General features: G+C 36.6%; 1 protein-coding gene across 3 annotated transcripts in view; it reads left to right on the forward strand.

The window, feature by feature from the left end:
* Window positions 1–20,150, forward strand: part of LOC134527079 (endothelin-converting enzyme 2-like) — a 137,341-nt gene that overhangs the window by 23,276 nt on the left and 93,915 nt on the right. For all 3 annotated transcript variants that reach the window (XM_063359423.1, XM_063359425.1, XM_063359424.1), the window contains exon 3: window positions 14,552–15,947. In XM_063359423.1, coding sequence (XP_063215493.1) covers window positions 14,552–15,947 — 1,396 coding nt within the window. The remainder of the gene's footprint in view (window positions 1–14,551; window positions 15,948–20,150) is intronic.

Genomic DNA, 20,150 nt, shown 5'->3' on the forward strand with positions numbered 1-20,150 from the left:
ATGGCCAACTTTGAGTCATTTTTGTGCGGTTTGGGAGAATGAAAGAAAGAAAGAAAGATTACAGACAGAAAGATAATTTTACTATGGAGAAATTGGTGTAATAAAAACCTATAGTCATCGCTTTAAATTTTGAGATTTCTTATCCGCCGTTTATGAAAATTTTGGTATATTTCCAACCGTCTCGTGCTGCAGCTCGACGGAGCCAGCCGAGACCCAGGGCGGAAGAGAGTGGTGGGGGAACTCGGGCTCGGAGGGGAGGCAGACTGCTTGTGCGTGTGTGCGTGCGTGGAGAGGAAGATAACTGCCACGTAAACGATACCCTTGTGACTGAAAGGACTTCTCACTTCCTATCCACAGCAGGGAGTTACGAGGTTTGCTAACTAGACCGACGATATTCTTTAAATATATTCGTTTGACCCCAAAACGTTGTGTTTCTTTAAAATGCAAATATCTTAAAGCTTACAACAATAGAAAATTTATAATGAAATAAAGTACTTAAAATGTTCAAACAACACATTGAAGAACTACAAATGGAAGAAAAACCAAGTGAACAGAAGAAAACGAGACGTCGCTTGAAGCTCAGTGAACCACGCAAGTAAAGGAGAGCAACTGCTTTAATCGCGTATAGTAAAAATAGGCCAGCTTCATAAAATTACTCGTATTTGTTAGTCAGAAACGTATAAAATAATTTTGCATTAAAAAATGTCCATTTTTAATTATTTTTTTCGTGACTACTGTAGCCAAGTGGTGCAGTTTTTCTTGTTCGCTCCGATTACGAGTTTGATTCCCCCTCAGGGCAGTGGGATTTGTAACTTCTACTTCAAGACTAACCAGGTTTAGACTCGTGTGTAAGTTATGTTAATTTATTTGTAAACCATACCCTGGAAAAAATTCCAGTATGAAACTAAGTACACATTGCTGTTTTTTAAATTAAATAATTCTTTATGTATAGAAAACTGCAGAGACTGGAGAAAGTAGTTGCTGCAGCATCAACAGCCATTGTAAATACGGCTGCTAATTCAGAGCCTGAAGAGATCTGCATAAGTAGTACACTAACCATCAATTACAGCTATGGAAATGAGTGATTTTTAATTATATTTTAATACTACTGTTTATTTCAAATACCAATATTTAAACAATCGAGCTGGATGGCTACTTGTTAGGTAAAATTTAAAACCTACGTACTGCAGCACCCCTATTAGGTCAGCGTACCAAGTCAGCCAAGGAATAATGTACTGAAAAACAAATAATCTCATTAGTTACCTACTTGTTTAAAACTTGCGAAATTCGTATGAACCAGATAAATTAATTACCACATTTAAAGTTTATGGTGATATTGTCCTCATTTGGTAAGGAATTCGTTAGTTTATTTAGGAAAATAATGGTTGTATTTCGCAGAAATACTAAGTATGTGAGCTTGCAGAAACTAAATAAATATATTATAAATAGATACCGGAAAAATTCGCGGATTCATTTCGCGATATGCTAGAATAAAAATAATTGTATTTTTATGCAACTTCTGCCATTGGTTCGCTGTTAACCTGGAGGAATGTGGGCCAATTATAGACCCTCAGTCAAAGCAGTATCGAATCACGAGTCTCCCAGTTGAGAAGCCTCACAAGTCAGCACCCAATGAACAGGTGACGTTTGCCCGAGTGTGCACATGATCATGGAGTCTAGCCTGGAGGTCATTTAACCCGCGAATTTTTCCAGTCCCTACTTATAAAACCGTTAACAATATGTGAAAATAGCATTTGTTGCATAGGTAGTATGGATTTAAAAATTTATTTATAGCATTATTGTTTTTATTTATTTCATTTTATACATAAGTTGATTTTTATTTGGGTAGTGATTAGAGAAAACCCGAGGAAAGTTCTTATGCACAACAGACGCAAGGAATTGGCGAATACCAACTAACAGAACTTCAAACGACAAGCTGTCTGCTTTCTTCACGTGCAAAAATTTTAATGATGATTTTGGACAAAACATTTTATCAAATTGTCACTCTGCCGAACAAACTGACAATATTAGGTTAGAATTTATTATTTTTAACCAGGCCATATTGCAATGTGAACGTTTGCGATTTTTATACCAGTGTAAAAACTGATTATTTCTAACTGAAGTTTAATATTTATGGAACGTACAAAAAAAAAGAGACGAATGATTGTTCGGTGAAAAAAAAAGACGTGGTGAAAGATTCATTTTTAGAATTCCAATTGGTATCCACTTCAGAACACAATATCAGCCACGGGAATTAAGCAGCAGAAGAAACTCCTAAAATTAGGTAAAATATCCACTCCAGTGTAGAACAAAGTCTAAACTTATGTGAGCAAAAAAAAACTTTACTGAGATCTGGATGTTAAACTAAGCCAGTGTATTCTATCTTACTTATAGGTACTCTATTGTAGATAAACTTCTAATTTTTTTAAAGATGTTTGACTAATGTTTTTACACTGAGCTGAATGCCGTAAATTAATACGTGAAGCATACAACTTTCCGTTTGATACTAGACCAGCTAGCAAAAAAAAACCAAAAATTGTTTTGATGATTTGTATAGAAAATTCAGCAATAGCAGTGGTGTATTTAGAGGTGTAGATGGAGATTTTCTTTTCCAGACAAAAAAGTTGCGCTCATGAAATATCAATGCAGCCATCTTTTGGAACTTTTTTGGCAGCCTAAATAACGCACCAAATAATGTGCTTAGGTTAAAAATTAATTTCAGCTGTACACAGCACTGACGCCTTGAGAACAACAGTCAGTACACACTGAGTTCTTCCACACCACCCGAACTCCTTGGATCATATGTGAACTCATGTGGACTTTAACGTGACTAAATAAGCCTGAAGTCTGAATCCACCTGTTCTCCGCTTTTGCAACAGCTAAAAAGTCTCTGTAAATAGCTCGGAACGGGATCCCAAATCATTTGTGTTCAAATATTCATCATACTGTCCAAAATATAAGTCGTTTTATAAAATAGTAAGATGCTGTATCCGTAAATTAAATTGTGAAACTAAATACGATCTGAGACCTAGAATACAAAGATCACAATGTGTCGGTGCATAAACCATTTTCTTCTCGAAGTTAAATTGTTCGTTAGAGAATGGGGAAGTGAGTTTGACTTGCACGTTTTCCTTAGGAAGTAGTTTCAACATTAAAAATTTGTTTTTAATTTAGATATTTCAAATTCAAAGGATTCTTTTGCAATTTATATATATATATATATATATATAAATATATATATATATAAATATATATATATATATATATATATATATATATATATATATATATATATCTGTGTACGAGTATTAATGCTTAGTTTGCGATGTTTTTATTTCTAATGTTAGAATACAATCTATTAGTAAGGAGTGATTTTCGTCGCGGTATGGAACATTTTTGTATATGTAAGCGGGACTGTACGTGGAAAACCTTTCATCGCCTAAATGTTATTTCGAAAATAAAAACGTAAACGATATTTTTGTGATTTATGATTGGAAAATCCTAGCTACTTTGTCGATTTATGGTATGTGCATGATTCGCATCTAGAAATGTTGGTATGTACTTGAAAAAGAATATGTTATTTTTCATTATGTTTATTACGCTCGGCATTATTTTAAAGAATTATACTTTAAATTTTGTGTCCGAGTTTCGTATTATAGGTTTATTGGCAGCATGAACAACATGAGAACACATGAATGAGCTATTTACCGAAGTTAGATCTAAACACATCACTGACGAGTACTAAAAGACTTGTACACTTTTTTAAAATTTTATTTTCATGCTTATAAATATAAAAATTTGCTTGAATGTGTGAACACTGTTTTCTCACTTTTTTAAAAGATTTAGAAGAAATACTACCTGTTGTAGCCGTTACCATGGTGCGACTTCCGGAATTTTTTTTATAGTGTTTCGTTTCATAGTCCATACTCCAAAATCATCGTCAACTCAGTAGTTTATGTGTGTGTGTATATATGCATATATATAAATTTTTCAAATTAATGTTAAATCTCTTAATTATGTAGAATGTGAATTAAAAACGTTAAAAAGGAATTAAAGTTGTTTGCAATTAAATTGATGGATATAGTCTGGAGCGCAGAACTTATTTCCTTTTCCAAGTAAACAAACAATGTTTGGAAGCGAGGAAGGAAAAACGAGAATTTGCTCCTGTTGGTGCATGTAGCGATAGGCAGAGTAACCTGCCTTGTTCGCAGATAACTCGGGTACGAGCTGTAACTGGACTCCAGCAGACACACAATGACAAGAGAACCTTTCCCTCCAACCCTCCCTGGCCGTCACCCCAACTACTTTGAAAGATAACATATTTCGCTCCGTCCATCTACTAGCTGCAGCACGTGGCCAGTAGCCCAGCGCGCTAAAAACGTTTACTAGGGAGGCCCCTTAAAGCAGAATCTAGCCGAACACGAAGCACTAGTGTCATAACAGCTAGCTCAGCTAGAGCAGGCCACCGAACAGCGAGTAGCAGCTGTAACTGAAGAATGCCGACGAATGATCATGGAAGCTACAGCTGCTACGAAACTGGGGAATTATTCCGAGGAAGTGAAGGTAGAAGTTGCTGCAAAAGGCCATTCAATTTTGTAGCCACCCACCTTCGATGACTAATCGTTAAGGGCTGTATACAGGCATCATTTCGAGGTAGCTTCTGAGGTGAATGGCTGGGGCGAGGAAGAGAAGGCTATAGCACTGGTCCTGACCCTGCGAGATTCTTCGCTCGAGCTGCTGCAGACCATTCCAGTTCCAGACCATAAAGACTATGGAGAACTGGTAGAAGCCCTTGAGCTGAGGTATGGTGACCGACACATGGACGAGGTGTATAGAAAAGCCCTGAAGACATGTCAACAGCTATCTTCAGAAACACTCCAGGAATTCAAATCTGACATTGAATGGGACGTGCACCTCGCCTACCCAGAAGTACCAACGGAGTTCCGCCAGAAGCTAGCCACCAGTGCGTTTATAGACAGACTCAGAAATGCGGAGGTTCAGCAAACTCTTCGTTTGGCCCGGCACAAGAAGAGCTGCGAGGCCTTGGTCCCTCGCCTTGGAAAACGAGGCAGCACACAGTGCCTCAAGAAAGACAAGAATCAGGACAAGGAGAGCTGTACTGGAGCCCTACAATACAGAAAATGTCAGATACACCACTAATGAAAGAGATATAATCAGGTATATGAAGAAGTTACGGAATGACACACCGGTACCCAGATCAGAAGAGTAGGAGGACATCCACGGTGCTTCGTCTGCAAATAACTAGGTCACATCCAGTGGGATTGCCCGACAGGCAGGAAGAACAACAGGGAAACAAGCAGTAGCTGGTGTAAGGGAATGCATGCCAGTTCTATGGGAAATGGTATCCCCTATGGTTTTTTATGTATCCTTATTTCGTTGAGGCCACCACAGTTTGTTGCTTAGTTGATGGATCAATGGAGGACAGTATTGACTTACTGTTGACACAAAAAACATCGGAATCTATAGTTCGCACAGACATTGTAAATAAGGAAAAGCTGAAAACAACACCCATCCCATAAAGACTCAAAACAGCCACCAGAGTCACTTAACCTTCTCATATAACTTGCCTTCCTTGTTGCTGATATTACCGATTAGGCAATTCTAGGACAGGTACTGTGTGAACGAGGGTATGAGGTGGCTTTATTTGTTTACCCTTGACCAATTGGAAGTTTCTGAATTGCAAGTAGCAGTTAGCGAGTCTGTTTCTATTCCAGCAAACCATGTGCAGATAATAGCAGCTAGGATAATGGCAGACTCTAGGGGAAACATGAACTGTCTGATTGAACCAGTTATGACATTAGGATTGGAGAAGCTCCTGGTCTCTTGCAAAGGTTGGCGAAATTGTATCAGTGTCAGGATGGCCAACTTGGATTCGTGAACAAGGGTTCTGAACTAGAGGGTTGGCCAGTGTGAGTCTGCTTCACCTATTAGACATACCGAGCATACCTAAATATTGAACAGACATTAAGGCGATGCTAAATTAACCTCACAGATGAAAAAATAGAAAACGTTACTGCTTTTCTAGCATGCAACCAGGATGTATTTTCCCTTGGGGATACTGACCTTGGGAGAAAAAGCCTGGTCTACCATCGCATCAACATAGGTGATGCAGAATAAATCCGACAAGCACCATGGTAGCTGCCTTTAGGAAAACAGTAAGAAGCAGAGTAGTTTATTGCAGGTATTATGAGGGGTGGTGAAATAGAACATCAGCGAGCCCTTGGGTTTCTCCATTCATTTTGGTAGTGAAGAAGCATGGCCAACTGAGGTCCAGTGTGGACTAATGGAAGCTTACTGACATCACCAAAAAGGACAGCTAACCCCTCCTACGTATCAATGACACACTTGATACACTCTCTGGCACCATATGGTTCTTTACACTGGACCTGAAGAATGGTTCCCGGCAAGTGGAGCTGCACCCGAGGATAAAGAGATACTGCTTTCTCAGTAGGGAGTGGTCTGTTCCAGTTCACTGGGTTACCATTCGGGTTATGTAATGCTCCTGCAACTTTTGAGAGATTTATGGAGCTTGTCCTGCATGGCTTGACTTGGACAATATGCCTAGTATATCTGGAAGACATTATTGTAGTAGGTAATACAGTGAAGGAACATTTGCAAAATCTCCAGGATTATTCTACAGGCTTCGCCATGCACAACTTAAGTCCTAAGAAGTGCTTCTTGTTCCAGCATGAGATAACATTCCTGGGCATATTGTATGACAGGATGAAGTGCGAACCGATCCTGAGAAGATCCTTTTTGTTAAGGAGTGGGCTGAACCTAACAATAAGAATGAATTAAGGAGTTTCTTGGGACTCTGTACTTACTATAAGCTGTTTGTGCCTGGTTTCACGAAAACGCAAAACCACTGCACCAGCTGACCAAGGACAAGAGACAATTCATATGGACTTAAGCATGTGAGACTGCCCTTCAAGGCCTCAAATAATCCCTGTGTACTAGCTCCATATTTGCCTATTTCCTTCACTATGGAAGCAGAGATGGGTTGGGTGTTATACTTTCCCAGGTTCAAGATGGAAATGAACGAGAAATAGCATACTACGGTAAAGTTTTGTCCAAGCCTGAGCACAACTATTGTTTCACACGACGAGAACTATTGGCTGTAGTGAAGTCTCTGCAATATTTCCACAAATATTTATATGGGAGAAAATTCCTTTTATGCATGACCATGCTACACTTAAGTGGCTACTACTGTTTAAGAATCCATAGGGATAACTTGTTAGGTGGATTGAAAAGATACAGCCATATGATTGTCAGAAGGAACACAGGAAAGGCCGAATTCACAGCAATGCCGATGCCCTCTTCCAAAGACCTTGCAAGATTGGCTGTAACCATTGCAAAAGGGCAAAAAAAATGAGAGAACCGAAGATATTTTCTGAACAACCATATCTAACTGTGAAGATAAATTTTAAATGACAGATTTGATGCAGCACAGCAACAATATCCTGACCTGGGACCATTATAAACTGGCTAGAGAATGCTACTGGATATCCAAGATGGCTTGAGATATCCAGTGACCGAAGAGCTGTGAAAGCTTACTGGGCACAGTGGGACTCCTTAAGGATGGGGAATGGGCTGCTAATGAGGGCCTGGGAGAGTTAAAATGTAAAGTAATTACCATGCAAATACTCCTTCCAAAGAGTCTAGTAGCAGATGTGTTGAAGGAAACCCATGATGGTACCTCTGGCGGTCACCTAGGGGTGAAAAAATCTGTAGCCAAAATCCATCAATGCTATTATAGGTTGAACTGTCGCCAGGATGTGGAGGCTAGGTGTATTCATAGAAAATGCGCAGTATTACCGGCTATAACAGGGCCACAATACCAGAGTCGCGGGAAAATGAGGGCCTATAATGTGGGAGCTTCCTTTGAGAGGATATCCATCGACATTGCTGGACCACTCCCCAAGACTAAAGGTGGTGACCGGTATATTCGGGTAGCAATGGATTACATCAGTAAGTGGCCACAGGCTTTTGCACTTCCTAATCAAGGAGCCACTACCATTGCAGATGCACTAGTCAACAATTTTATTTGTAGGTTTCGGGTACTAATGGAGCTCCACTCTGACATAGGTCGTCATTTTGTGTCGACAGTATTTCTGTAGGTGTGTTGGTTGCTGGAAATAAATAAAACCAGGACTACAGCCCTACAACCTCAGTCCGATCGCATGGTGAAGAGATTCAACCGAACTCTCGAGGAAATCACGACCAAGGTTGTGGCCGATCATCAACAGGATTGGGATCAACATATCCAGTTATTACTGATGGCATATAGGGCTGCCATCCATGATCCCATTGGGCAGACCTCTGCGGGTGTTGTGTTTGGACAGGTGTTGAGGTTGCCCTGTGACGTCAAGTTCGGTCGTCCTCGCCAAGAGCCGACCAGCAACACTGACTGTATCAATCATCTGGAGGCGCATACGGCACTCATACAAGCTCGTAAGAACCTCCGACTAGCGACAAACCTAATGAAGATGAGGTATGATCTGAAAGCTAGCTTGATTGGTTATCAGGAAGGTGATTTGGTGTGGTTGTTCAACCCGCAGTGAAGGAAGGGCAGGTGTTTTAAGCTTCAAGTAGCATGGGAAGTCCCATATAAAATGTTGAAATGGCTAAATAATGTAGTCTGCCACATACAGAGGTGAAAGAGGGGACGAATGAAAGTGGTACATTAGGACCGATTAAGAGTATATGCTAGAAGAGATGTGTTACCTGTTCGGGATAAACATATTTAAAAAGGGGTCAGTGTTAGGAACGTGAGAGTCAAGGGCGTGACGCGCGCCAGGTACCTAGGCACCCTGGTGGGTCAGTACCGCCGTTCTGGATTCTTCGAGTGTCGGGTTGGCCCAGGATGTCGCGACACGTCACAACCACTCCAGTCAGCGGCGACGTCGGCCTCTACGAGTGTTCCAAAAGGTGATTTTAGTGAAGTACGATTTCGGCGAGCGGCACAGGCGCGGAGCGACGGGACCGTGTGAGTGTGACCGAGTGGCGCGAGGCTGTGTGTGGACAGGTGCGAGGTAAGGGACGAACCATTGTTGAGCCTAGCTTCAGTGAGGAGTGTGGATTGTGGACTGGACAGATCCTAAGTGATTTGTGAGCAGACATTGTGTGGTGATGTAAATTGTAATTTAAATATTAGTAGCAAATAAGACTGTATAAAACTAATTACGCTAACCTTACAAACCCTTTTCCCCACTCGTAACTATCCTTACTAATATTATAAATGCGAAAGTAACTCTGTCTGTCTGTCTGTCTGTCTGTCTGTTTGTCTGTTTGTTTGTTACCTTTTCCCGGCTGAACGGCTGGACGGATCGTAATGAAATTTGGCAAGGAGATAGATTTTATATCCTGAGGATGGACATAGGATATATTTTGTCTAAAAAAATAATCTTTAAATGGGTTAAAAAAAATATCTTAATTTTATGTAATGTGTGTCATAGATATACAAACTGTTAGTGTCATTCCTCTATGTCTGCCGAGCAATAGCTTTCAAGCCATTACGTTACGTTTTGCTATTTTAAGGAACTAAGTAGAGAGTAAGAAAAAAATAAAGATCTTGACAGTTTGTAGTGTCGCCATATTTGTTTCAATTTTCAATACCGTTTTTTTTTAAATTGCAGAAAAAAATCATGTTTCATAGACACATAATTAGTGAGTGTGTGTCATTTCTCTATGTCCACGAGGTCTCGCCGCGTCAATTTTCTCCTTGGGGCGAACTCGTCCGCTTAGTTAAATAAACAGCTTTTATCGTTGAATGATTTCATGATTTATTTCATGAAAATCTGCTCTCATAAGAAAGTTAGTTTTATAGACATTCAATAGGTGTCGCTCTCTCTCTGAAGATCAATCTATGAATCGTTACAAATTTATTTCCTTTATTTTTTTAGTTTGATTTGATACAATATGATTTCACTAAAAATCAATTTCTACCCATTCCTATTTTCATTTCCACATTACGAAGTTTCACTTATTCCGCGCGGAGGGACTCCACGCAATATTTTTGCATGCAATTAAAAACTATTTTTTAATGATGCCAAAGAAGTATAACTTCTCATGCGCGTACCCTAAGTACACGCACCCATTTTATATTTAATTTCTTCTATATATATTTTTTCTCCCTACCTAGGGCACTCACAATTCTTTTAAATTTCACGTGTATGATTTCAATGTCATTCGAGTTGTACAATTTTTTTTTGTCAAATTGGTCATTATTTATACTTTGTTTCATTTAGGAAACATACGTATTTTAGGTATTATGACAAATAAAAAAAATTAGTTTCACTAACATTCTTAGGTTTTTATTGTGTTGATAGTTTCAAGTTTAATATTATGTAGGTACATAAATTCTTAAACTTATAAATTTCTTCGAAATTTATTCATAGGTTGGTAGGGCCTACTAATATTTTCTATTTGTCAATATTGTTATTTTTGACGTGACAACGTCTAATAAATCGATGAACGCCGGCTGCACGCACGAAAAAGTGTCCCACTACGGATGTCCCACTACGTATGTGCCCTGTATGCTCATTGTACGCATGCGTGGCATCTCTCTTCATGCTCATTGTACGCATGCGCGGCATATCTCTTCCACTCGATTGGAACAACCATCGATTTGACTTTTCAATCATATTTTCGTCGTTTGAATTATTAATATTATGTAATTTAACGATCGTCCACCGATTTTCAGCACAATTGGTACGGTTATTTAAAATTAATGTTGAATATTTAAATACCTACGTTTTGAACCAACAATGGAGTTTTACAGTTACACATAATAATTCAAATTACACCCGGGATCTTTTGCACAATGTTTTAAAAAATATTGTAACACATTATAAATAAGTTTGGTGTATTTGGGATGCGTATTTGTTATCAAATCTGGTTATAAAAACGAAATAATAATATTCCTCTACCCTGAAAGAAGTTTATATATATATAACATTTGAAACAATTCACTCTCATGTATGGCCTCGTGGTCTTGCGGTCAGCGATGCAAACTTTTAATTCCAAGGATGTTGGTTCGAATCCTGGCTGATGTAATAATTTTTTTTTGTAATTCTAAAAATAAATACGGCGCACGCAACATTTCAATAGTAATAAATATATTTGAATTAATGAATGAATGAATGCAACTAAAAGTAAATTTATTAACTAAATTGGACATTTCATTTCACTCCATTGTATCCATACAAAATAGTGATAATTCAATAAATATAATTCAAATTAAAAAAAAAATTCTTTCTCAAAGAATATAATATTTTTAATGCCTAAATGGTTTGGTTGCAGAAGCCTATTACGGCTCAGTCTCAAGCCGAATATGATATTTCCTTTTCTTCTGGATCAATCATTTCATCAATGGTTTGTTATGACGTTGTCACGTTAAACTATCGTCCGTAAACCGACTTTACAGACAACAAATTTTTTTTACAGTACCTACTTATTTGCAAGGAGTTTGGTTTAGTGTTTATAATTTATCTGCTGAGCGTCAAGAGTCTTAGGGCTGCTGAGACCGAAGACCAGAAATATTTATCAATTATGTAATATATTGTTGAAAAATTTGAATTTTACTATTTTAGGAAAGTTGATTTTTTTTATTAATTAGAATAGTTACGTTTAATTGCCATCTTCCTTTATTTCATATTAAACATTATGTTTGGTTGAGTGTGAGACAATTTTATTTATGTATGTTTTAATTTCATTTAATTTCTTATATATATATTCTTACCTACCTACTTCTATTAAATTTCAGGCGGATGTTAACATTGTCATTCCAGTTGTATAAATTTTTTTGTCAAATTAGTTGTTATTTATACTTTTTGTTTCATTTTGGACTATGTTTTTTTTTTTTTTTTTACTTAATTCAAAGATTTGTGGTGTGTACAGGGAGTGATATCTCTATTAATTTCTATACTCCTTTGGATAAGCGGAATATTGCCACCACAGTTTTACATATAAACAAATCCTACAAATGTTTTAAACATTATGACAAATAAAAATAAGTTTCACAAACATCCTTAGTTTTTTTTTTGGTGTATATAGTTTGAAGTTTAATATTATGTATGTACATAAATTCTTAAACATACAGTTATTTATTAATTTATTTAGATAATTATTCAAAGGTAGGTAATAAGCTTTCTATTTGTCAATATTGTTATTATGGTAGATAGGAGTATACAGTAAATGCCTACATTCTTAAATTCCTTTATATCTCTTTCGATTTGGAGTGTTTCCGAGCCATTCGGGGTCCTCAACAACACCCCCCCCCCCCCCCCCCAGGTGCTTAAAGCACAAAATTTCGAAAGTTTAAAAATTTTTTTTTAAAAATCTCTTTCGATTTTAAGTGTTTTCTAGCCATTCAGGGTCCTCGAACCCCACGCCCCCCTCTGGGAACAAAGCCCCAAAATTTCGACAATTTCAGGAATTTCAAATATCTATTCTTTCGAGATGGAGTGTTCCAAACCATTCGAGGTCCTGAACATCCACTTTCCGCAAAAGTGAAAGCCCCAAAATTTCGAAATATAAGAATATATATAATTGGATGTTGGCATGTATGACGTCGATAAACTCTTACACCGTTTGACCGATCGCCATGAAAGTTGGCACATCGAAGTGTTTTTATCATGGAGAAGGTTTATATGCTATCCATTTTTTTATAACTTGCCGCTAGATGGCGCTGTAGCGCATCAACTTCTAAACCTTTCAACCAATCGCCATGGGTAAACAGAAAACCATAGGTCACAGATACACAAACAGTAATTATGTGTCATTTTTTAATGTCCACCACACTGGACATATCGCTATCCATTTTGCTGTAACCCGCGGACAATATATCACCCGGTGTTCAGCCCGGGCAAAGCCGGGTACTGCAGCTAGTAAATATATAATATCGTGTTCGTTGTTTTCATTACAAATATATATTTTTATTTCGGGAATAGTTAAATTTTTCATACTTGACCTTCAAACCAAGAGAAATATCACAATCACTACATAGTTTTGATGCGTTTTTTTTAATAGATAGAGTGATTGAAGCGGAAGGTTTATATGTATAATACATGCTTAATATAGTAGAGAAACACTGATAATTTTAGAGGTTTCTAATGTGATGTCGTAAATAAAAACATTTTTTTTTGCGTTTACATTGCAAACGCTGGCTGAACGCTACGAGATAGATCAAAATAATGTACTACAGTATTGTAGACCTTAAAAAGGACTACAAAAAAAGTCCACGATTGTATATCTATCTATTAGGGATAACCCACGATAGCCAAGCGATTTTAAGTAATACAGCATTAATCCTTATCCAATTAAGCACCTTAAATAGATTGTGAATTTAATATAGATCAATATGGCCTTTTACATCATGCAATTTAAATAAATATTTTCGAAGATATTGCAGATTTAAATTGCAGGGACATGGTAGTTGCGGCGGTACGGTATATAAAGACATTCTGTAGTATATTTAGTATCAGCATTGCACCCGTGCGAAGCCGGGGTGGGTCGCTAGTTGACTATTAATAATACACACTGGTTACGTGAGATTAAATAAAACTTCAAATTTTAGAGCAAAATTTTGGTTCTTGAAATTTCGTTCACTTTATGTTTAAAACAAAAAAAATAGAACATTACTATCTACATCTCCAGACGATCCGTTTGAACAAACGTAGTATATTGCGAACCCTCAATCTTTATACTAACCCTCAAAATTAAACCCTTTATATATAAAAAATGTGTGTTTGGTTACTTGTTTTCTATTTAAATAAACTATAGGCTACAGTTTTCTTCAAGATCGGTAAAAATTTGCACAATTTACTTTGTGCCAAAATAAAAATAATACTGTCTACCTGAGGTTTTAAAAAAAGTCTACTAAATAAATCCTCTTCACTCTGCGCGAAGCCCGGCACTTCAGGTACCTAGTTAATTAATAAGTTTTAATTACCAGTTGCGATAGAGCGGGTGCATTTCGCCAACGAGTCTTCTACTGCCGGGGTTGAGACCAGAGGAGGTACAATGACAACATATATAGCTAATGTTCTTTGTCAGGAAAACTTAAAATTCCGCCATATTCAGCGGATTTCGTACCTGGAAGATACGAGTCGTAAAGTTTTCCATGTTCAGTGCATTTATTCCGTCAGTGTCACTTTACACATGTGGAGGATTTATTTGCACTGAATGTTTTATATAACTTTAAAGTTTAAAGTTTTTTTGATGATACTTATGCAGTTTCTAATGTAAAATTCGTCTTTTTCCAAATATTTATCGCAAACCCTATATTTAATATTTGGTAAGAGGTGTTTGAGGTTTTAGTTTTGCATGTGTTTTATTTAAAAATATATATCTAAGAAATGATTTATTCTTAAAACCAGAATAGTTTAAAGAATTATTTAGTTTTAAATAATTCCAAATGCACTTAACACTAAAAGCCAGAAAACATCCTACTAAACAAAAAAAATTGATATTTTGAAGAAAAAAACGCTAGTTTTGTAGAAATTAATAAGTATTTATTTTTACTTTTCAGGGAGCTGATGATGTCACCGCATCTCAACTAGATGGGACCGTGAATAATCATCCAACGGTTCCTCCAGTGACAGAAGAACCACATAAAACAGCCACCTCGCGAATAACACATATTTTGAAAACATTCACAATGCCGGCAAAACTTTCAACACTAATATCAACTTCTGCCGAGACTGAGCCTCGAATGATCTCCCTTCAGACACAACCAACTGTAAAGAATTTTGGCCCAGCTTTACAAACTGTATCAGTTGCAATTACATATTCAGCAACAAACAGTCAAATAACTCTACATTCTTCTCCTACAATAGCTGGTCCTACTGTGCCCTTACATGTTTTATTACAAACACAGGCAAAATCGACGTATTTGAGCTCATCCAAAAAAACACCTTCTCTAGAGCACATACCTACAACACCCAGCAGTACCCCTAATCTACTGTCAACATCTGTAGTAAATGACCAAACTTTGCCTAAGGATGTCTTGTCTCAAACACATGCCGATACAAAAGATAATAGTTCATTTTCACTAACGGCCTCTGTCGTCTATACATCTACCACGCCGAGCAGGCCCACGATAAGTAAGAACCCCACAAGCACTGCTCAGACCACGCTCCAGGGCACATTCTCTAAAACACAGACAGCAGAGATGAGCTCGTATGAACAAACACCCTCTGTTGCGGTCAAACCTTCAACGTCTAAAAGTCCAAGTCTAAACTCGTCTTTTACGATGACTGATCACACTACGTCTCAAGGTACACCTTCACAAACAAAGGAAACAGAGTTGAGCTCGTACAAACAATCACCTCCAATTACGTTTACACCTCCAAAACATAGCAGTCCACAAGTTATTCATTCGTCCTCTACAATGACTGGTCTGACTATGCCTCAAAATATTTCTTCTAAGCCACATGAAAATGCAAACGATTCGAACCTAGTGAAACAATTATCCACTGTTGCTCACGCATCTCCAACACCAAGCAGCTCAACGACATTAAGTACGCCTTCTGCAGTGACTGTCCCGATTGTGGCCCACAAAATCGGATCACACAAGAAAGAAAATATAACCGATTCGAGCTCAACTTCACAAACGCCTTATGCTGCTAATTCATCTTCAACACCAAGCAGCCCAACGACATTAAGTACGCCTTCTGCAGTGACTGTCCCGATTGTGGCCCACAAAATCGGGTCTCACAAGAAGGAAAATACAACCGATTCGAGCTCAACTTCACAAACGCCTTTTGCTGCTAAATCATCTTCAACACCGAGCACTCTATTGACACAGAATACTTCTTTTACAACGACTTCCCAAACTAAGCTTCAGGGTATGTTTTCCCAAACACAGGCAACAACGTTTTCCAGCTCCCCTTCAGGAATTGTGTCTTCGCCTTCAAGTACCTTAGGTTCGTTAACAATGTTTACATTGTTTCTTATTATAATATGTTTTTGCTGTTGTTGATAGCGGCTCGAGAAGAACTTGGGAAGAAAAAAAGTGGGATTAGTGCTGGTAACTGAAAGAGTAAGTCCCAGTCGTCAAAATTGTGTATAAAGATTTTTGATTTTTTTTTTTAGCAGCACGGCTCAGGTTCGCTCCCATTCCGCTATTCTTCACATAATTTGTTACCGATTTCTTAAACACACTTAATAACTCCAAGAGTGAATTCCATGTGTTATCAACCTGCAGACATTATTTTCTTTACTATTCTATTTTAATATGTATATATATATCACCCTTTTACAACCATGTCCTTTGTTTTCAGTGGAAGATACCCTAACATTTGCTGAATTAATTGACACAGTAGGTTTTATTTACATCTAAGTTTTTTTTGTGTCTAGTCACCATAAAATAATTGGGTTCAATCAGCCCCGTACAATGACTTTTAAGTGCTTAAAAGATTTAAAAATATTTTCTTGAAATGTTATTTAAAATACGACTAGTAGTATACAAATGTTCCCCGAGGACTGGCTTCCAAATGTGGATAGTGGATTGTCGACGCCATCTTGGATCATGAATTCACGGCAGATATTTTTGATGTAAATTTACTGAAAATTCCTCAAAAATGACTCAAAATTAGCCTAAATTCTTAGCAATTTATCTTTTCGAGAGTAAAATTCCCGTTGTGAGGGAAAATGTCCATTTTATTCATCAAAAATTCAAAAATTCGGATTTTGAAAAACCTTAAAAACTTTTGCCTTAGAATGAATCAAAATTCCTAAAAACGGCTTAAGAGTCCTGAGAGCAAGCCAACCTAAGCTACTGAGGTCACGCCCTTGAACATGACTGTAAAATTAAAATTCTTAAATTTTTTACAAAAAAAAAAAATACAACATTTGCCTACCTTAAATATTAATTTATTTGATCAATTTTGGTCCTTGGTTCGGTTCCCCGTGAGAGTAGACATGTAATTAATTAATAAAAAAATTAAAATTTTGAAATTACAATTTTAAAAAAATAATAAAAATATCTTACATCAAAACTGTCTATCTTCAATTACGAAGTAACCGTTGCTATTATCGTTACGCCCGACATCTTGAAAATCTGTATTTTATGTGATAGAAAATCGGGAAAATTTTAAATTTATAATAAATAGTTTAAAAATGTTTAATAAATAAAACTCCGCCATCTAGGATTATTTCTTCACGACCGCCATTTTGAAAATTCTTAATTATTACCAGATTTAATGTGAAAAGATTGAAAATTAATAAAAAGAAATAAATAAAATTCTAATAAAATATTATTTAGAAAACGAACTTTATATTACGGAGTTCATTGTTCAAACCCGATGAAGACAAAATAATAAAAAAAGACAGATCCTTCCTCCCCGGAAGTCACCGACACACTGACCACCCACAACTAATATATATATATATATATATCGCCAGCTAGTATGAAATCATGGCCGCCATCTTGTTTTAGTATGCTGGAGCCTGTCTTCTTATTTTCGTCTGCTGCAATGCACGAACGCCATGTTGGTTCAATTTTTACCCGCTAGGGTGCAGTAATAATTTATTTGATAATGTGATGCCTGCCATATTGACATTTCAGCACCATCTTGGAAATTCGTAATTATTTAGCTACAAATTCGGGAAAAACTCCAAAATTAATCACAAAAATCAATCATTAATTATTTCTTCGATTTGAACGATAAAAAAGTGTTTGGATCGATCCTTGCTCGATATAAAAAAAATATTTATTCTAGGTAAAAAAAACTCTTAATTAATCAAATATTGTGAAAAGTCCTAAAGGAGGCTGAAAATCCTATACTACCAGCCTATAGTAAGCCGATGATGGCATATTTTGCCCAACATTTTGAAAATTCGTAATAATTAACATAGAAATTCGAGAAAATTTCCAAAAATTATAAAATAAACTTATTAATTTACTGATTGAATCAATTTGTTATTGTACTTGCTTCAACCCTTGATAAATGAAAAAAATTTAATTATAATGACCAAAACATTACATTCTTAGGAAATAAAACAGCAAAATTACAAACAAAAATTTATTTTATAGTTTTGACTCTACTGCAGGAAAACTTGCTAAAGTTAGCCATCTTATAAACATGTTGTTCTGCATCGGTTTGAAATGACTAAATCGTAGCTCTTATTGGTTTACTGAAGACAGAGACCAGCCAGATCCTTTGCCTACATAGTCTTTGTCTTCCCGACAGAGTTTCTCGATACCATGTTTAACAGACGGCTTCTAATCGTCTGAATTGTTAATGGGAGTATTCACCGTCTTGAATGCACACTTTTTCACTTTGTCCTTGAAACTAAAAAATTAAGAATTTCTAAGATGGCGCCCAAATGTAAAGATGGCAGACGTCACATTAATAAACGATTACTGCACCCTAGCGGGTAAAAATTAAACTAACATGGTGTTAGCACACTCTAGCAGACGAAAACAAGATGGCGTTTTGCAGAACACGAAAACAAGACGGCCTCCAGCATACTAAAACAAGATGTCGGCCATGACATCATACAAGCTGGCGATAGATTATATACCTTTCGCATTAGTTGTGAGTGGTCTGTCTGTCGGTGGCTTCCGTGGAAAAAGGATCGGTCGACATTTTTTGTAAATTTTGAAATCGGTTTCGAACCGAGGACACGGTGATGTGCGTTTTTTAAATAATATTTTATTAGAATTTTTTCATTCGTTTTTTATAAATTTTAAATCATTTAAATCTGATATTAATAACGGATTTTCAATATTTCGGTCGTGATAACATAATCCAAGAAGGTGGAGTGTTTTTTATTAAATGTTATTTAACTATTTTTTTTAAAAATTAACATTTTTTTGGCACTAAAAATACTGATATTCAAGTTGGCGGGTTTAACGATATTTGCAACGATTACATCATAATTAAAGATATCAATATTGACGTAAGAAAATTGTAATTAATTTTTTAAAAATTGTAATTTATTATTCTTTTAGTTTTTTATTAATGAATTACATGTTTACATTCGCCGGGAATCGAACCAAGGACCAAAATTTATTAAATAAATGATCATTTAAGGTAGGAAATATTTTTAAATATATTTTTTGAATATTTTCGGAATTTTTTGGTAAAAAATTTAAGAATTTGAATTTTACGGTCAAGGTGGTTTAGGGTGGCTTACTCTAAGGTCTCTTAAGCCGTTTTTGGGGATTTTGGTAAGTTCTTAGGCAAAAGATTTTGAAGTTTTTGAATTTTTGAGGAATAATAGGGTAATTTTCCCTCAAAATGGAATATTTCCCTCGAAATAGGAAAATTTCTAGGAATTGTGGCTAATTTTTAGTAATTTTTTAAGGAATTTTGAGGAAAGTTACACCAAAAATGGCCATCGTGATGTCATATGTAATCCAAGATGGCGTCGACATTCCACAATCCAAAGCCGGAAACCAGTCCTCCGGAGAACATTTGTATACTACTACGATATAATTTCAAATAAATACAAACAAATTGGATTTCCTTAAAGCAATTACATGAACAAGTACTAGTCAAATCAAATATCTCGGGAATGTACACTCACTCGTTATTCATGATGAAAATGACGTATAGCCAGTCCTAATAAGTATAATGAGCAAATGACTTTAACAATGGGATACGTAATACCAATTGAAATGTATTTAATGTTGATATAATTGCAAATATGTTTAGAGAATAGTTTCACAGACTTTCATGAAACACGACACCCTTAACCATACATTTCTGAAATAGGCGGCACATTTAATATATATTTTTACACGATTTTTTACACATCGTAAAGTTTTATTCTTAACTAGCCGATATACCCGCAATTCGCTTCAAGAGTGCACAGGCAAAACCCTTTCGCACCATTCACTATACATGTCCCTCCTCGTGTGTACGCCATTGCCACGTATCGAATGAAAAAAAAAAAAATAAAACACTGCAATGCCAGTGCCCTAGATATGCAGAAGGCATCAACAATGTTAAAGCCCATGGACATGGAGACGAAGAAAACATCAACAATGTAATGGCGAAATTTACATCGAAAAGAATGAAATCCTGCTTCAAGAGGTGGGTTTTCTCTAAACCTCACTTAGACAGTCACCTTCCACGTGTTTCTAAGGTCAAAATTGCAGAGTTTCAACTCAATTCTGT

This window comes from Bacillus rossius, chromosome 1, assembly GCF_032445375.1.
Source record: "Bacillus rossius redtenbacheri isolate Brsri chromosome 1, Brsri_v3, whole genome shotgun sequence".
Lineage (NCBI taxonomy): Eukaryota > Metazoa > Arthropoda > Insecta > Phasmatodea > Bacillidae > Bacillus > Bacillus rossius.